Source organism: Cardiocondyla obscurior, linkage group LG09, assembly GCF_019399895.1.
Source record: "Cardiocondyla obscurior isolate alpha-2009 linkage group LG09, Cobs3.1, whole genome shotgun sequence".
Lineage (NCBI taxonomy): Eukaryota > Metazoa > Arthropoda > Insecta > Hymenoptera > Formicidae > Cardiocondyla > Cardiocondyla obscurior.
The window spans coordinates 5,279,398-5,298,915 of record NC_091872.1 but is presented as its reverse complement, the minus strand read 5'-3'; the positions used below and the strand labels follow the sequence as shown (position 1 = coordinate 5,298,915).

The 19,518-nt window shown below is 34.1% G+C and overlaps 4 protein-coding genes and 1 long non-coding RNA gene across 7 annotated transcripts in view; 3 read left to right on the top strand and 2 right to left on the bottom strand.

Moving 5' to 3' along the window:
* The first annotated feature begins 593 nt into the window (after positions 1-593).
* On the top strand, positions 594-5,529 carry LOC139105321 (facilitated trehalose transporter Tret1). The gene is made up of 6 exons (XM_070661332.1): positions 594-656; positions 970-1,248; positions 1,334-1,536; positions 1,900-2,089; positions 2,873-3,161; positions 3,385-5,529. Exons 1-6 carry the CDS (start codon positions 594-596, stop codon positions 3,792-3,794), a joined length of 1,434 nt encoding a protein of 477 aa, XP_070517433.1. The 3' UTR covers positions 3,795-5,529.
* Positions 5,530-6,006: 477 nt separating this feature from the next.
* Positions 6,007-9,451, top strand: LOC139105390 (venom serine protease 34-like). Of its 2 annotated transcripts, none has more exons than XM_070661469.1 (8): positions 6,007-6,404; positions 7,547-7,752; positions 7,882-8,085; positions 8,163-8,361; positions 8,464-8,667; positions 8,748-8,899; positions 8,981-9,137; positions 9,221-9,451. In XM_070661469.1, the coding sequence occupies exons 1-8, from the start codon at positions 6,368-6,370 to the stop codon at positions 9,244-9,246; spliced, it is 1,185 nt and encodes a 394-aa protein (XP_070517570.1). In that variant the 5' UTR covers positions 6,007-6,367; the 3' UTR covers positions 9,247-9,451. The 2 variants fall into 2 exon arrangements, with proteins under 2 accessions (XP_070517570.1, XP_070517571.1); XM_070661470.1 differs by lacking the exon at positions 6,007-6,404 and adding an exon at positions 6,432-6,845.
* On the bottom strand, positions 9,238-12,592 carry LOC139105391 (BTB/POZ domain-containing protein KCTD9). Of its 2 annotated transcripts, none has more exons than XM_070661471.1 (7): positions 12,225-12,592; positions 11,944-12,065; positions 11,682-11,855; positions 11,393-11,553; positions 11,090-11,316; positions 10,627-10,956; positions 9,238-10,527 (listed from the first exon to the last, which is right to left on the bottom strand). In XM_070661471.1, exons 1-7 carry the CDS (start codon positions 12,270-12,272, stop codon positions 10,411-10,413), a joined length of 1,179 nt encoding a protein of 392 aa, XP_070517572.1. In that variant the 5' UTR covers positions 12,273-12,592; the 3' UTR covers positions 9,238-10,410. The 2 variants fall into 2 exon arrangements, with proteins under 2 accessions (XP_070517572.1, XP_070517574.1); XM_070661473.1 differs by having other exon boundaries at positions 11,944-12,055.
* Positions 12,593-12,750: 158 nt separating this feature from the next.
* On the top strand, positions 12,751-13,601 carry LOC139105415 (uncharacterized). The gene is made up of 2 exons (XR_011546179.1): positions 12,751-12,944; positions 13,375-13,601. It is a non-coding gene; the product is annotated as an uncharacterized lncRNA (long non-coding RNA).
* Positions 13,602-14,307: 706 nt separating this feature from the next.
* Positions 14,308-19,518, bottom strand: part of Ubl3 (ubiquitin like 3) — a 30,800-nt gene continuing 25,589 nt past the window's right edge. The window contains exon 4 of the mRNA XM_070661495.1: positions 14,308-19,517. Coding sequence (XP_070517596.1) covers positions 19,453-19,517 — 65 coding nt within the window. The 3' untranslated portion in view covers positions 14,308-19,452. The remainder of the gene's footprint in view (position 19,518) is intronic.

Here is a 19,518-nt window from a genome sequence, read left to right as displayed (position 1 = left end):
GGCAGTCTGCGCATACACGTTTGTCTTACACATTTATGTATTTCCACTCGGTCATGCTTCTGTCAAAATTCAAAATATTGTCACCGAGGTGGCACATCTCCGTCACATTTTTCGGACTGCTAAGGGAAATAATAAAAATATATACAATGTACGCACAATCGCGTGAAAAAGTCTACGTCTCTTTGACGGACATATTTTTTTAAGCGCTTAAATATTAATGCTCAATAACATTTGTACAAGTAAAACTTGTAAACAAAATTAAATTATTAATGCAAGTAATTAAATTATATAACTTGTTGCGGCTTTCGTGTTAGAGATTATGTCAAACAGAGCACAACGGTATCCACGGTAAATCACTAATCACGGCACTTCGGTAAACAATATAGTTTGGTAAAACATCCGGTTGAGCATTAAATGCCAAGTCGAGTCGATACGTTCGTATCAAGCTGAGCTTGTCTATGTGTGGTCAGTCCTATAGCTAAATTCTCTCGAGTCGATTTGAATCGGTGCCGTCAGTGGTGGTTCGTGGTGGATGACAGTTGGAGAATAGTGATAGCGCTTAGGTGACATCACTTATCACGTCGATTATGAAAATGACATCGACACTGGCTCTTAAAGTTGATGGCTGTCGATTGAATCAGCACGTAGCTGCCTTTGTAAGTAAGTTTTAAAGACAATGCAATTTTTTCTACATCGAAAATATAGTTGGATAATATATATAAAAATTAATCTTAAAACTTGAAAGAATATATAATAATTGAATCGTGCGATATAAAAGGATAACGTGATAAAATATATAAGTGTTATATATAAATATACTTATTAAAAATCTGACAGCCATATAATTCGTTTGAGTACATTTGATCGAATTGCGCGTATGACATGTGTGAATCCTACAAATTTCCATCTCAATTTAATTCCCTTTAATTACACAAGGTGTATTATGCAAGGTAAAATAATGGGCTTCTTTTTCTCAAATATCCAGTGTCCCTCGGCGGCTTCACTCTCGGCGTCACGCTCGGATGGAATTCAAGTGCCGGGGAAATTCTTCGGAATATTTTAAACGCTAGTGGCACTGAAATCGGCCTTATCGGTGGCATTTTGAATGCCGGCGCTTGCGTTGGTGCGGTGCTCACCCCTTTTTTTCTCAAGTATTTCAACCACATTGCGGTTATGTCCTTGGCTATGCCGGGACTCGTCGTTGGATGGACATTTATTTGTTGCGCGGGTCAAGAAGTACGTCAAAGTGTTTCATTTTATTAAAATGTTGCTCGTATATATTCAGATTATAAATAGGACGAAATTAATGTAAAGGTATTAAACATCGGCACAGGTGTTACTCTTCCTAATCGGTCGATTCTTGTGCGGCATGAGCGGTGGGGCGTTTTGCATTCTGACGCCGATTTATATCGCGGAAATCGCAGACCGGAAATCGCGAGAGCGTCTTCTCGTGTACTTCCACCTTTTAATCAACTGTGGAATTATGTATGCCTTTCTGGCCAGCCATATATTAAATGAATACGAATCTATTTGGAGGTATTTGCAGCATTCACAAACACTAGTTCTGATGGAGTTGATTTATAATCTAATTATAATATTTGCAGGCCAGAAGATTATCATTTTAATGTCTTCTATTTTTATTTTTTAATAACATGTAATATTCAACTAAACTGCTTATTTGTTAGATTGATTTAGATACTTAATTTTTAGAATTCGTCTAACGAGAAACTGCACCGGTTATCGCGTTAAATGTTAAATTGTTAATTATTGACGTGTATAATTTTTTTTCTGAGGGATATTAATATCTTGATTGAAATATTATATTGAATAGAAAATTTCATTAATTTAAAATTGAATCTTTAGCAATTTTATTATTAATAATATCAAATATGAACATAGGTATAACATAACTTGCGCCGTGACGTGTTTTGTGGTTGCTCTGGTAAATCTATTGCCCAAAAGCCCCCTTTATCATCTCTCGAAGAATAACGAAATAAAGGCGGAGGAGTCTTTAAAATGGTACCGTGGCCAGACTTATGAAGAGGTTGAAATAAAAGAATTGAAATATCTCGCGAGCCATTCAAGAAAGGTAAAAATTTTTATGTAACAAATATTAACAAAAAATAAGATAATACGTTGATTAAAAATTTGTGGAATATTTTCTACAAATCTGTTATATGAAGTTATTAAAGATTGTTGAAAGTGTGTAATCTTTTCTCGTTCTCTCTCTTTCTCTTTCTCTCTTTTTATATATAAAGAAGTAAAAATATACAACCAATTGCCAGCTAAATTAAAGTAGTAGGTTGGACTATTTTAATGAATGTTAACAAAAGTATGTTTTAAAAGAGATATTATAACTGTGCATTTTAAATATCTGAGAAAGCTCATAGAGATCGTTCATTCACTTTTTTCCATTAATAAGATTAAACGTCTGTCCTTTCATTAATAAGATTAAAGATGTTAAAAACGTAGTGAAAGAGATAATGTAAAAGACAAAATTAATTGTAGGGACTGTGCCTTTGATACTTGAATAAAATTAATATTATTAAAAATACGCGGTTATTATTAAAATAAAATCAAGTTGGGGTTAACTGAAATATTATTCATCTCCGATCCAAATATTCGGATGTTTGGATACGGGATCTTGATAACAGCATCACCGGATATCTCTAGATCCGTGCGCGTGACTTCAGATAAAGTGTTCCTCTAGTATTGAAATAAAAATAAGCATCTTCAATTTTTATCTTCATTAAAATAAAAAAACAAGTAGAAAAATAAAATGCTCTTTGTTGCAAATAAATCGCTTTAAATTGATAAGAATTATATTTCCCTCCCGTAACTCGCAAAGAATTTTAAGCTGTTCTTGTTACAGATCGCGGTGAACGTTTTCAAAAACCGACGCGTCGCAAGTTCATTTTTGGCATGTTTCTTCGCATTTTTGACCCAACAATTGAGCGGAATTAATATTATGATTTTTTACGCATTGACACTTTTCAATATTGGCGGATCGGGTGACCTAACCGGAAGCGAGCTTACTGTCCTTATCGGTGGCATGCAAATATTGTCTTGCTTTTTAACGATGGGTTTAATAAACATTCTTGGACGTCGAATACTGCTAATTACATCCTCGATACTTATGGGACTGTTCTTGACGCTGTTAGGTAAATTTCAGTGTACCTATTAACGTAAGTAATCGATAAGTTGGTAATTTGTGCGGTCAGTTAATTCTATAAAACATAAAACGAAGAAAGAGAATTTTAATATTGATATTAAGCGGCAATCGAGTACTTTGGTATCAAAATTAAAAAATATTTTAAAAATCTAGTTGATCTTTGATCCGCGAACGGCTGTGATAGAGAGACCTCTCTGAACTTTTATTTACAGGATGGTTTTACGAGCTGCGAAATCAGGATCCGGAATACGACGACATTTACTTTTGGATGCCACCGACCTGGACCATCCTGCTTTTTGTCACTTTTAGCGCCGGCGTCGGACCGATTTCGTGGGCGCTGTTAGGCGATACCTTTCCTATGCAAATCAGAGAGGCTGCTGCCGCATGTGTAGTCTGTTTCAATTGGCTCCTATCACTGATAGCTACGTTGACATTCGGGGAGATGTTGGACACACTCGGTGTGTCAAAGACCATGTGGCTCTTTGCTTGCTTTTGCTGGGCAGCCGGAGCCCTTTGCGCTCTGTTTCTAAAGGACACTCGTGCACACAGTTTAGCTAAAATACAAGTCAGTTTTGGTATTGAAGACGAACAAGTCCCAGGGAACGGTGTAGAACACACTTGAGAATAATAATAACGCTGTGAACAATTCAATAATTTTTAACATTCGGCTGATGAAAAAATTATCTTTCATACGATAGTAATTTAATAGACTTTAAATTATTCTTTAAGAATTTAATCGCTTATTTTTTTATTCTTTATTTTATCTTTTATAACTCGCACCGCATTTTAGTTGATAAGGATATCAAGTATAAGAGAAAAATTTACGGCAAGTTAGTCGACCAGGTATTTTTCTCTCAAAATACATGGTTCGGCAAACGTTCGTTGCTGCATACGTTCGTTGCGTGATTACGGAATTTCGAGATACGGATATATACGTCTATATGTATATGTAACTCTTAAAATTAAATTGCCGAGCAATCCACATGTATCCTTGAGAGCATGAAACTTGTAATTAGTTGCCAAACCCTGATTAAATTTGCTTCGGAAATTAATTCAATCAATATAGAGAGCCATAAGTTCGAAAGTTGAGAGATATATCGTACAACTATTATCACAAAATTCAATCCTCGCAGACGCGAACCATTTCCAGTTTTGCGCCGTCACTCCAGGCAACTTTGCAACACTAATTCAACCCGAATCAAATCAAATTCACCGTGAACGCAGTTAATGTATGATACTTTATCGGCTATTCTAATTGGCTAAGATATGGAGTTTGGCCCCAATTAATCAGGTTTCACAATTCGATTTTCAGCGAAGCCGGAGTGCTGATTTATATTGGATTACATTTCGTGTGCTGTAGAGTTTCTGATTACAAATATGCACGATTTTGTTTTTGTTAGCTTTGCTTATCTACAGGAATGCGCTAGCATATAGCATAAAATTTCTCTACAAAGTAAATTTGCGAGGCATCCACTTATACGTATATTGAATATTAATTCGTCGAATGTTTTATAGAAATGTTGTTTAAGTTTGAATAAACCAACTTTTTATCTGGAAAGATAAGTTATCGACTACAAGTGAAGATAATCCCACTGAAAATCTACTATACGTAAAAACGACAAGCTTTGAGTAGATTGCAGTCGGTAATTCCCTCTATGTGATAAAGAACTGGTCCATCCCTTTGATTCACTCTACATAGGTTTAATTTTATAATATGAGAAATTCCATTAATTTTGGAAACTCTAAAAGCACATTTATTTCTAAAAATAAAAAAAATTAAAAAAAAAAGAAAAAAACAGAAAATATAATAAATTCAGTGGCTAATTAATTTAATTATAAATGTTATAAAATTGAATTATGAAAATTGCAAGAACTTTATATTGCATATGTACACATACGTACGTAACTTTGAATGAAAGTTTTTTCGCATAAAACATATTACATTTTCCGCATCTAATTATATTGCGCCAAATAATAATTTATTAATAAATTATCTGTTTAAAGTTATCAGATGCGAGGAAATAATCTCTTTGTTGCCTATAAGAATATAGTTACATATATGGCTAAATTGGAAAAGTTACTCAAGTTACTTTGGAAACTTGTTGGAAACTGCGCGGTGGCGAGAAATTGTTTGGTATTAAAAGTTCTCGAAAGTTGCGTTTCTGAAACGCATTTATGTGATAATAACATTAATTTATAACTAGAAATTATTTTCAATCAAACAAGGTGTTTCTTAAACACTCTCGAGTTCTAAGAACGACACAGTGAACCAAATGCTATTTGCACATCCTTATTACTTATATATTTATTATTACACGTTTATTTGATCATTATTACGTTTTCATATAATTTACTAAGCATTTTAAATAAAACATGTGCCAGATGTTACGAACATTGTGCACCAGTGCGTTTATTTTGCCGTTACCTTTTATGCTGTCTTGCACGTCAGACAACATACGTGAAAATTGTTACGCAAGGGACACAATGTTCTAACAAACGCGCAACGTTAATTAATAAACCGCTAAAGTGGTAATTGTTGAGGGTTCTACTTTTGTTTTGCAACTTGGCTGAAAGAGAAGGGGCTTTAGTTAGTTCTAACTAAAAAATATCTGGCGAAAAAATTGTAATTTTATACATAAAAAATAAATTAAAAACATATTGTATTATACAAATTATACAATATATTTTTAATTTTTTTAATACATTTATTTAGTAGATTTAACCCGTTATATACATATATAAAATTTTCAAAAATAATTATATTACACTTTCCTTTTGAAAGATTACACAAACATTTCTTTCGCATCTCGTAGATCTTTCTCCCTTATATATTTTGTTAAATATACACGCTTCTATTCGTCACATTTCGTTCAATATTTGAAACGTTTTTGTAAGTAAAATATTATCGTTACAATTACTGTCTAATGCACGCTTACGTATACGGATAGGTATATGAAATGGAATCGATATTTGCGCATTTTCAAGGCAATAGACGTAGAAATGAATGTCAACGCGCGTTATCATCATTGTGCACGAAATGATAGGACAGTCAACCTACGTTTGTCGCAAGGAACAATTGTCTCTTTATGCATTTTGTCAGTAAAACACTTGACACGACGTACTTTATACGATGCGAACCGCTGGTGTAATCATTTACAAAAGTTACTTGTTACGATACACTAGTGTGCTCTGACGATGGAGTTTTGTTGCAAATTCTGGAGAAGCATAGAATGTACGTGAAAGTTAAAAGTAGCACCAATTGAATCAGCCACAGGCTAGTTTAAACTTCTGCGATTATCATTTCATTCCATAATTTTTAACAATTAGTTCCATAAATTGTTACGCAATTAAAAGTTACAAGTTTCCTTCAAAAATATTTAACATTTTCTATAACGCATATTTTACTGGAGATTTTACTGTCTTTGACGTGCATGTTTCATCAAGTTTATCGTTGCTTTTACACTATTTCGGAGATTTCCGCTTTTGCTCTAACTGCAAGGCACAACTGTAAAAGATAAGACACCTGAGACATTATCAGTTTTGAGTTTGCTTTATCTTTGCATCAGAATAAAAGCAGACGCATCTGCCGCACAACGAGTGTGTGATTATTTACCAGAACGGTAATTTATCTTCCTAAATTCCAAATATATTGGCCGATCCACTATGCAAGCAGGTATTCAAATCTATACTATTTTAAAGTGGTTCGATTATACGTCTTAAAATTATGTGTACCAAATTGTATAAAATCGGGGCACGGATAGTGTGATAAACAGATAACAGAGCAGAAAGTTCGCCCTCGTTCTTAATATTTCGACCAAACTACGTAAAAATAAATTAATAATAAAATGTTTGTCTATTGGCACGTTATAAAATTATCAATTAATTGTAAAATTAATAAATTAAATTAAAATATTAAGTGAATTTTATAAGATTGAGTGAATTTGTTACGTACGCTTTCTTCATATAGTAAAATTATCTCAACATATAACTTTAAAACACAGCCGTAATCCAGCTGAGTAAAGTTTGCAAAAGGAAACGTATTTCTTACCAATTTTAAATTATTTAACGTATTATTTAATAAATAAACGCTTGTTATTCAACTTAAAGAAATATATATTCTTGAAAATATATTACATTAACGGGTAAAATATTATGCATGCATACGCGCACACATTCTTTTCCGCTTTCAAGTACAAATATATTAATATCTCATTACCGTTTTTATCTGTTGCACAAAAAGAAACAATTTAGATTACACGCATCATTATTAAAAAACAATATTACGCTTTATTAGTTAAGGTCCCCTAATTTATTTTTTGCAACTGTCACACTCAAAACTGAATATTAACAAAATTTTTAATTAATTAATCCTAGTTAAAGTAATTTTATTCGGCTTATTGCTGTTACTTTCGATGCCAAATGGAACTAAATCTGCTTGCGATTATTATCAAAATTTGGTACCTGGAGAAACATATTACGTGCATAATATCGAATATCCCTATATTTACAAAGGTGAAAATCATTGCATTTATAAAATGACAAGTCCGTACAATGTTTACATAAATTGTACTCTTGAAATGGTAAGTTTATTATACATTTAATAAATTTATTTGAAACTTGTATACAGATATTAATTATTACTAAAATTATTATTAATTTTACAAGTTATTCCTTAATTTATAAGTTTATTCTTTAATTAAAATTTGTAGGGTAATAATTGTTACAAGGAAAGACTTTCCATTGGATTTGGTAACGGTCCGTTTATTAGTTATTGCGGTAACTATTCATTCAGAGTCAATGGAATAAATCCAACTATATTATTTGATTCCGAATATAACTCGCGAGGTGGTACATATTTATGCGAAATTAAAACTCCAAATAATAATAATTGCAACTGCGGTTGGAAGAAAGTAGTAAGTTTAAATTGATTTTTATAAGATGTTATACTCGTCAAGCAAAATATTCGTCATTATTTGCATTTCTTGTTTAGACTAGAATAGTAGGCGGTCAGGAAACTGGAGTCAACGAATTTCCTATGATGAGTGGAATGGTTGATATTAAAGATCAAACAATATATTGCGGCGCAACTATAATATCAAACCAATATGTATTAACGGCAGCTCATTGCGTATATGGGAAAAATAGTAATACAATTGGCGTAATTGTTGGTGAACATGACACAACCACAGGTAATCGTTAATTAATATTAAAAAAAGAAAAAAAAAAAATTATTAATAAAAAAAAAAATTATTAAAAATTATATATATATGAAATATATATTAATATTATAGGTCGAGATACCAATGCAACTCGATTGTTTCCTGTGATAAAAATCGATATTCATCCTTATTACAATAACGAACTCTATGGTTACAACGACGTGGCCATTTGTAAGATCTACGGTTTAATCAATTATAGCGCTGAAGTAGGTCCAGTCTGCTTACCATTTCAACATCAACAAGATTTGTTTTATAATCAAGTTGTTATTGCATTGGGTAGGCACTTTCTCGTTCTTTCCACCACTGCTGTTATTTAAGATTATTAATTATTCGTTTCCATCCTGTACACTTATTAGGCTGGGGCGCCACGGAATTTGGCGGGGCAAGATCGTTTACGCTTCAAAAAGTAAATTTAAACGTACAAAACACTAAAACGTGCCAACAATATTATGAAGATGCAAACTACGAAAATCTATGTACCTATACTCCGAGAAAAGATACTTGTCAGGTGAAACTTTTCATTAATTGTAAATCTAAGAAAATCTGAAAGTCGTTTGCTTTACTTTACTTCAAAGAAATATCTTTATAGATGGACAGCGGTGGGCCTCTTCTGTGGCAAAATCCTACAACGCAGAGACTTGTGTTAGTTGGCATTGTATCTGCCGGAATTGGTTGTGCATCTACAGAACCCTCCATTGCGATGCGTGTAGGAGCTTATATCGATTGGATAAAATATGTGACACCCGGTAAAAAAAAACCAAATCGGATAATAAAATGTTATCCTCGTAAGAAATAATCAACCTATTTTAATACATATTATTATTTCTAGGTGTACAATATTGCCAAATCGAGTAAACGATGTACGGTTGACAAAAACGTTTTAGAAGACTATGAACATTCTATTGGAATTTTATTTATCATTACACTTTGGTAAAAAGAAAAATGGATATGTGTATTAAAAATAAATATTTTATGGAACATATTTCGGGATATATTAGCAAATATGTGTCTGTATAAAAATATATGCATACAAAAATATGAACGCATGTTTATAACGGTACGTACATACGCAAATAAATACCTAATTTTCTTATTTATTAATAAATTCACGCAGTTTAAACAGTAAGTTTCTAAATAGTATAAGTATATATGACTATAATTAAAAATTATTTATTCTTAAGTAATATAGGCTCTTCCAATTTAATGCAACATTCAGATACAATATTTTTTTATTTGTTATATGTATACGCATTACGTACGCTGTTATCTACAGTAGTGCATACTAATGTATGTGATTCTTTAGCATATTCTTATAACATATTAATCTCTTTCATTCTCGGTAAAAACACTTTATTAATCTAATAAACGCAAAATACTACATATAAAAGTTTCTATATTTCTATTAACTACTTTTACTGACAAATATATAATATAAATTTTTTAAAACTTCATATGACTTGATGTTGAAAATATGTACATACAGCGCCTAAAGGCGCTAATGAATATTTATTTGTAAAACATAAGTTAGCGAAATACAACGCTTCGTTTCTGAGCATTCGAGTCATAAAGTTACTAATTCTAAATAAAACGTTTAATTAAAACTAATTTAAACAAAACAAAAAACAAAAATGTAACATGTCGCAAACACTTCAAAATGTTTCTTTAAGAAGTTAGGACGTATAAAATTAATATAAAACAACATTTGGCTATTATAACAATTAAAAACATTATTTTTATATCAAATTTATGCATAATAATAATGCAATTTTTTTAAATATAATAATGCCACAAATAAAAATAATAAAAAATTGACGTATTTGCGTATACGTACGATCGTACACATTTTTAAATAAATATTACGTTTGCAATGTAACTACAAACATTTAAAAATGATGGTTGAAGATAATATTATATAACACAATATCAATCACGTTAAAATTATCATGAATAATATAAAACTATAAAACATTTATATACAGAATTTAAACTGCAGTTATATATGCAGCATGGCATTCATTGTTATCGTATTGTTTGAGACATATGCAATGGGGTTAACATCAGCTCAAAAGCAGCATCCTTCAAATTTGCGCCGCGCAAATTCGCGTCTTGCAGATCAGAACCAGATAAATCACAGCACTGTAAAAAATATAATACGGAATATAAGTGCATTTATTATAAAGTAAAAAAAATATATTAATAGATAAATTCGAAAGTAATGCATGACAAAATTGGCACCTCTAAATCAGCACCAGCTAAAACAGCTGATCTCAAAATACAATTCCTAAGAATGGCATTCTTTAATGTGGCTACTCGAAGGTTAACGGCTGCCATATTACTGCCTTCGAGATTAGCACCCTTTAAATTTACACCCTCCATGTTTGCTGACAGACCACTAGGATCTTCAAAATTGCACGAATGTAGATTGGCTGCAGCCAAATTTGCACACGACATTTTGACACATACAAGTTGTGCGCCTTGCAAATTGGCATGGGATAAATCAGCGCGTTCGAAACAACATCCCGACAGATTAGCACCTGCCAGACTGCAATGATGCATAATGGCGTACTGTAAGTAAAAATACATACTTTTTATTAATATTTTATGATATTGATATATTATATGTGATCTTGCATGAAACGTTACATTATTTTTTAATGGAATTATTTCAATTTATAAATTATATACAAAATGCATGTACCTTGAAATTAATATTTCTAAGATCTAATTTCGAAAGATCGGCTTTTACAAAATCAACTCCTTGGAATCTAAGTTCTGCGTTAGTGGACGTAGACATGATTGCTTTAAGTACATCTTTGCGCGTTAAAGATACTAAGCCTTCTTTACAAAATTCTTCTTTTTCCGACATTGTAGTAAGAATTCTAATAGCGCTTTCAATACCATAAAAGTGAGCTTCCGCCAAAACTCCTGTAACAAAATAATTATTTTTATAACAATGAACAACTTACTCATACAATTTGAAGTGAGAATTGCAAATAAATACCAGCTACATTAACATGGGAATCAAGTATTACTTGACCGTGCCTCAAGTAATTTAATAGTGGTTCAAAATAAGTTGGACTTCTATCAATTAAGTATGCTCCACGGTGATCCTGTCTACTCGGCTGTATTGTATGTTCAGTATTTTCAGTTTCTGTAAACATTCTATAAAATGTTATATTATTACATTATTCTAATACAATCCTACATTAATTTTATTCACGTCTCTTTTCTCATTTGTTTTATATATTATTTATTTTAATAATTCAAAATTAAATAAGTAAGACAGATACCTTGCTAGCATACTCAAAGGTTCTTTCTTTGTTAAAGTATCTCTGGTTGTGGTAAAATATTTTCCTCCAACGTTCAATGTAATCCATTCTGAATTCTTATTCAGTTGATTAAAAGAAATTCTATTCATATGTATAAAGTCTTCTCCATTTGAAACATATAAAACATCGTCATCTCTAAAAAAATAAAAAAATTATTTAATATTTTAATATATATACAAAGTAATAATAATAATAAAACGAGATATTTAAGCAAACGTTTTACCTAATAAGTTTAATATCATCAATTTCACCACCTTGCGACGTGAAAATCCTTTTTGCAGTTATGTTAAATTTTGCACCAGCTGCTGTCAACAATTCATCTAAGGAATGAGTCACTAAAAATACCTATGGTAAATAAAGTATATATTGTAAAATAGAAAATATTTAAATTTAATATTCTGGCCTATTAATTTATAGCACATTTGAAATAAAAATTAATATAATGTCCAGTGTTTGCAAGCAGCATTTACACAGAAATAAAATTTAAGCATAACATAACCCTACCTTGCCGTTTACATCGGTTCCATTAACAAAAATAATTACTCTCTTCATTATGCAACAGTCTTTTTTTAAATGATAAATAGTTTTTCAATAAATAACTCGTGAAATTATTAGTATAAATTAAAACTAACGCTAAAGCAACCCTAACTAACAAGGAGTTCATAAATATAAAAAGGAATAGAGGGGCAGACTGTGCATCAGACTATGGTCAATAGTGGACTGTAGAAAACTGGAGAGTGCGGAGTGCAGCTTCACTGCTATTTCCTTCGTCCTCTCAATCCCTTCCCTCGGTGCCTGGGGTCGCCAATTTTTTAAATAATTCATTAAATAATTAAATAATTTATTTCGTTATTGCCTATGCTACACCGAGAATAAGCTCTAGCAACCGCGTCTTACAGCCTTACTGCCTTATTCTTACAGCCATTGTAGACGAGCCTTAACGCAGAGCCTAAGCTTACGGCTATGCAATTTGTGTGTTATAGACTTTATGTTTCACTTGAGACTCTCTATGTTATCTGCAAAATATAGACATATTCTTGGTTGGTGTTCGAGCAGTCTCAGACATCTCAGTTTTATTTTACGATTATTTGGAAACGTTTGTCAACGAAAATGTTCGCGGTTCGTAATGGATTGAGAAATTCATCTCATTTGCCAACTATTATCGCTAGAACATATTCGAATACGATTGTTAGTGCACCGCCCGAAGTAAAAATGTCCACCGCTGTAAGTTCAAACCTCTTGGGCTACGTTCCGAAACGTTCTTTACAAGAAAAATTTTACTCTATATCCGTTCTGAAACCGTTTTCGATAACGGTTTCGTAATGGACATTGAGTAAAATTTTTTTCGGTGTTCCTCTCAGAGGACGTTTCGGAACGTAGCCTTGGTATCAAATGTGCCTCAAATTACGTAAGAGATTCACACGTTAACCTTAGTCATATGGAAACGTAAAATATATAAGAATTTCTCAAAAATTTAAATTAATAAAATTTGTTTTATTAATTAAGTATCATTAAAGTAATTTCGCCGCAAAAAGAAGATATGTTTTTAATATGTAGTATTCTAACCTCTTTTACTAAATTATATAATTATGAAAGATAAGTTTACCACTAATTTTATTCAGATTGTGTTAACGAAAGATAATTTTTGTTGCAGGAAAAAATAATTTCGCTAATCTGTATAAGCGGATCAATCTTTGTAACACCCATGTACATGGTACCAAATTTTAAGAATTATGCCAAGAAATAAACCTGAAGAAACATCTTAGAATATAACTAGCAGCTTTATGTTAAAAACATTAATTATGATATGTATCCAGTGGCATATGTCAGTATGCCCATTGGAAATGTATCTAAATTATTAATAAATATTAAAAAATGAAAGTTTTCCCATCTCACTTTTATAAAGTAGATTGTGACTATTGTGACTCTTATTTTTTTTAGAATAGCAAAGTGTGTTGATTTAAAAGTTGACAAAAATATAATTCATTCGAAATGAGTGGCTTCTTGTTGTACAGTTTAATCGTTAGAATTTTCTTGTGATCTGTTCTTTGGAATACCATCCAATTAAACTTTTTTTTTTTTTTTAAAGAAGTATAATTTGAAATCGACTGGAATTAATTTAAATAATAAAATTTGAAGTAGAAGATGTATCTTTCGATTTAATTGTCTAATTTTTAAAACAGATACAGCAATATTATATAATATATTATACATATATTGAACTGTTCGTATTCTTAAATAATGTATCATGTTATAAATTTAAGATTTACATACCTTTCTTGTACGAGAATCTTTCTTCTTTCAGTACGACCAACGCCTGAAAGTGTCATCGTGATGTGAGAAGGAAAGGCAAACTTATTATAGAAAAATCCTCTGCATTCGTAACAATAATTCGACATTAATTTCACCGTGAAGCGGCGAAAAAAAACGCGTTGAAAAATTCAGACGGCGGTGAAGACGGTCTTTTTTCTCTTCTCTTTATCATCTTTTTTTTTCCGAAAGTTTGTGTGTAAAATTGACTTTGTGACCACGTAAGTCTATAATCTCGGACGTAGCTTAATTGTATAATGAAATTAATACAATGCAATTGATCTTTAAGAATACTTTTTAACTTTTCATTACATCTTTTTTTTAATAGTACATTCACGATAGGACTAATAGAGTCTTCTTCATTCGCCACGCATCCCATGTAAGCCCACAACGTACCGGGTAATGTGTAGCTCTTTTTCTCTCTTTCTTTCTCTGCTCTCGCATTCTTTTACACTTACACATACACACATACATACTCTCTCTCTCTCTCTCTCTTTCTCTCGTTCTTTCACACTCTCTTATCTCGCGAATCTTAAAATCTTACGAACTAAACAATTTGTTTTTCCCTATATAAACAGCATTTTATAGATAATCTACATCTTATAATCTTACAATAAAAAATACGAATTATGGGAGGGCAGGGCGTGGACAGAAAGTATAATAATGTCTTTAAAGTATTAGCATATTAAAAGTAACGCTCTATATATATATACGCATCCTCCTTTAAAAAATTAAAAAAAAAAAGAAAAAAAAAAGAATTGTGAGTGCCGCTCGGAAACCGAACGTGCGAAAGAACAATGAGTAAGTTGTAATGAGTGCATCGTGCAAGCCGTTCCCATAAACCCACACAGTATATACAATGCGTTTGGCGTTAGACTTTCACCTTAGGAATCGTTTAGATAAGCGATAGGGATGATGCTAACCCTGCCGCGAATGCCACAGAAATAAAACGCAAAAAGAAAGTATTTGGAGTATTACATACTGGCGAACTAAAAGAAATTTAACTGTAACCATCCCATTTCTAAAGGCTCTGTGTTAAAATTGAGGAACTCTCGGATTCGAAAGAGCAGAGACGAATGCTACGCGTTATTTTCTTGCGCTAAAAAGATTTTGCGAAGAGAAATTAACTCTCGTTATTGTTGTTAATACACTGTTCTCTGCATCTCGGAAAATCAAGGAAAGGGCAGAGTGTCTCGAACATCTTTCCGTCATTATGCGTATTTGGTGAATCCGTACCTTTCCCGGAAAGGAATTTAATCTTTCTTATACAATCGCACAAACAGAATGAACTTTTTTCCTGTTTGCTTGCAAGATTAACTCGCATCCTTTTTCAAAGCTATTAACCTAATTACTCCGGCTAATTTTGCACATTAATAATTATCTTAACACTCTGAACGCTCGGCATTAATTCATCAGTGACATAATTGATACATTTAATATCGATAAGCGATTTAAATTAAATATTCCTTTAGCGTTTATTCACAAAGAAAAGGACGTAGAACAATTTTAGTAAATTAAAGTAAAATTTTGTCATCGCTTGAACTCGATGTCTTAATTAACGCAACGTTTTTTTTTCCTTTTTCTGTAATATTGATTTTTCGCATGTAACAGTCTCCGCGAAGAGGTACAAGGGAAAATACTTTGCGCGGCAAAAGTCGATCGCAGCAGGGAAGGACTAAGAGAAAAAGGACAGTGGTACACTGAAAGACAAATATAACGTTCGTTGCGGCGACGGCGGTTAGCGTGGGGTGCGTTAAGTTTCACAGTTTCACACGAAGCGCGTAATATAATATACATATATACCGCGGAACATCGGTCACCGAGGATCACTGAGAAGTGAGAAACAGTACAAAGTGCAACCCCACTGCATTTCCTCGTTCTCTCGATTCTTTCTCTTGGCCACCGTCGCCGCAGTAAACGCCATATCTGATTTTTTCAGTGTACGTACAACAGCAGAACAACGATAAGAGATGCGGGAGATGAAAGAATTCCGATATGGCACAGGTTTATGAGACAGGCAGGTACTAATAACGATTTCGAAATATACAAACATGATCGCCTCGCGTTTCGTTTTGCGAGCGTATACGTGTGTGTGTATGTGTCGCATGTGTGAGCACGTGTAGGTGTTAACATAAGAAATAAATTAAATATAAAGCGCCTCGACCGCACAAATTTCTTCTCTCGCAAATTTAACTACGGTAAGAACATTGCATTATATATATATACACAGGGCTATGCATTTCGTAAGAGTTACAGTACGATTAGTATAAGATAGCGTGTTAAAGAGAGAGTTACGTGCGTGTACGTGCACGTAACTTGCATGTGTGTGTGTATTTTGTGTAGATGTACGTGTATACACGTGGATCAGTGTCAGTGTAGGGATTCACCTACAACGCATTCGTCTTAACGGTTCGATTGGATCTAACTACGATCGATATTCGAAATGGGCATGGTAAATTCATAGCGAAGAGTTACATATTTCTGGGTCTAACGAGAGCGACGTTCTAGGCCCGACAGATTCGCGTGGACGGGTAACACGAAGGGATTGAAGGGAGGGTGGGTGGCCAAGAGAAGTTAGAACAATAGAGAGTGGACCGAGGGGTAACTGGATTCGGGGGAGGAAAAAGAAGGGAAGATATATATATATATATATAACAGGAAATATATCTGAGTTTTCATTTAATCATAACTACTCATTAGAGATCCAATGTCTTATCTCTTTCTCTCTTTCTCTCCTCTCTGATAATCTTATACTCCGGAATACTAAACTCTCAAAGTGGCGTCATTTAATATTACCTTCTTTTAAATTCATGATAATAAAGTCATCTATGCGGTATGAGAGCTTAACTGCGCGTCAACGTGTCTCATACCGTCGCGTTCGTGCGCGCCGAGACGCGGTACGCGCGCATCGACGTGCATGCACGCGACTTTGATAATAGTACGTATATACAGTCTGTCGAGAGAGAAGAGCACAAGGGCATGTTGCGCGATATTCCTCGTGATTCGAAGCCGTGATTATTTCTAGGTTCGAGTTGCAATTTTCAAGCTCTAAATACGCCAAGTGAGGGGCCTTTCAAACGAGACAATTACGAGAAAATTATAATTAAAATTCGTTTGAGATTATTTTAAACATTCTCGCCGAGACGCAGCAACGTGAACGCATCGCGAAAATTTATTCTAAAATTACGCTCACGTTAAAATCAACGTGCTGCTTCAATTTATAATCTGTCGCGTTTGTTTATTTAAATTTAATAGAGTGCACACGCATTAACAGAGCTTGATAATCGAAATGCTCATGAAAGTCGAGAAAGAAATAGACGCCATCGAATTGATTCGGAAGAAAGAAAACTGACTGCCAATTTTTCGAGGAACGCACCCACGAATCTTCGTGTTCTTCTTTCTCAACATCCTGTATATACAGGGAGTCCCCAGTTAATTGCGCTTTCAATCATAAATACTGCATTATTGGTTAATCCTGAATAACCTTTCAGAAAAATATCTCAATTTCAGCGTATGTACCGTATCCCTTATCAGTCTTAATGTTTGTCGACATCGCATACCAAAGAAAGCAATTGTGAAAAGCGACTGTCTCTGCTTCTCGTGAGCCAGTCTCGCCCAAAAGCCGTCGTCAGAATGAAATTTGTTTGCATGCAATTACCTTTGACCACCAAACGCGTTAAGTATTATCGACCGAATGCATGATTGACTAGGAACACCCTGTATATACATGTATATATATAATTATATATATATACAATATATATATATAACATATATAATCGCTACCTGCATATCACAACATAAATTTATTCTCTCTCTCTCTCTCTCTTTCTCTCTCTCATTCACTATCTCATTCGCTCTTACTTTCTCTTTCTTACTCGAACGTGATACATTCAATTTACGCAAGCATGCACACGATCCCGTCTACATAATTATTATAATGCTGCGGTACTGTGATAGTGGTTGAGTTTCGAAGCATTGTAGCGCCGTTCCAGGGCGCGTCTCGGATGATACGCTCAGTACAGAAACGTAGCCGCTCGCTACCCTTATTCTATGTCCTGGAAACTCTATTCTGTCTTACCGCGCGCATACACACGAGTTCCTTATATGGGCCGAACAAAATGGGATTACAAACGTCCGCGGTGAATGCGTAATTGTTCGCGTCGACCTCCGCGGATTCTCGGGCCCGAGAGCGGTGTCCTAACTGCGGTTTAACTGAACGATAGTTGAAACTGGCGTTTAACGCTTCTCATAGAGCTCTCCGATTCTAGCTTTCGAGAGATAGATCGGGATTGAATTAAATTAATTATTTTAGGTCAGGTTGAGGACGAGCGATCGAAACTTAAGTTAACTGAGAAAGGGTTAACGGAAGTTAAGGGATGTTAACCGTACTGCAAATAACGTCTTTCCCTTCTGCGATAATACAACTCTATAGCGGTGATCTGGGAAGAGACGCGAGAATTGCCGACCAAAATTTAGATAAAGATCCTTAACTAAATGTACATTGTCTGTTTTTATTTCGATATTATGGCTGTAGCTATATGCGATCTAGGGAAAAGAGCGAAGAGTCCCTAAGCAAAATTTAATTAAGGCTGCTAACTATATTAATGATTATCCCATTTACATTATAATAACGTGAACGCATGAAAAATGAAAAAACACCGCAGTGCGAAGTTAATCAAAGTGATTACTAAAATTCGTTATTCAGTTAACTTCGGTGCGGTCAACCGAAATTTTAATAAGTCAATTAACTAATTTTACAAACAACCTCACATTCCTTCTATCTCTCTCTTTCTCTTTCGATAATACGACGATCACGGTCGTCAGTTGGAAAGGGATAGGAAAAATAGCTAATCAATCCTTGATTCGAGCTCTTAATGAAATGTACTGACTGATCAAATCCTTTTCACGTCCATCGGTATATCACAAGGAAGGCCGTGGCGTCGAAAGTAACGTCGTTAGTTGAAGTTAGTCCGACCATCCGTTATCGGCGTTAATTCGGCCGGAGATCTCTTCCGGCTAATCACCGTTCCGAGAACGATCCGACCGCTCTCGTAACCGGAGCACGCCGCCCATCCGCTCCTCTTCTCGAGCAGATTTCCCTCGCGGGTGCATATCGATCGCGTACGCATTATCACCCGCCAAACGAACCGAAATAAGCGATCAGCCGGGCGACGTAGGGTGAACCATTCATCGGGGAGCGCATCGTCGAGGCGCCGTGTCGCTTCACCGGCGACATCCGTTTCTTTCTTCGTTGCTACACTGCTCACGAGCTCAGTCACTAACGGTTATACATCAGCAGAGAAATCTTTGAAGCCATGGCTCAGCACAGCGGGTGAGCTCGTGCCCGTCCGTACCGCATGCCCCATTCGCCACGAGACTCCACCACCGACGTTGGCGACGGCCAACCGACCGGGACGACTTAGAGTATGCAGCAGGAAGCCGAGCAGCAACTGCTTCCGCCGCCTTTACTTTTCTGTCTCTGATC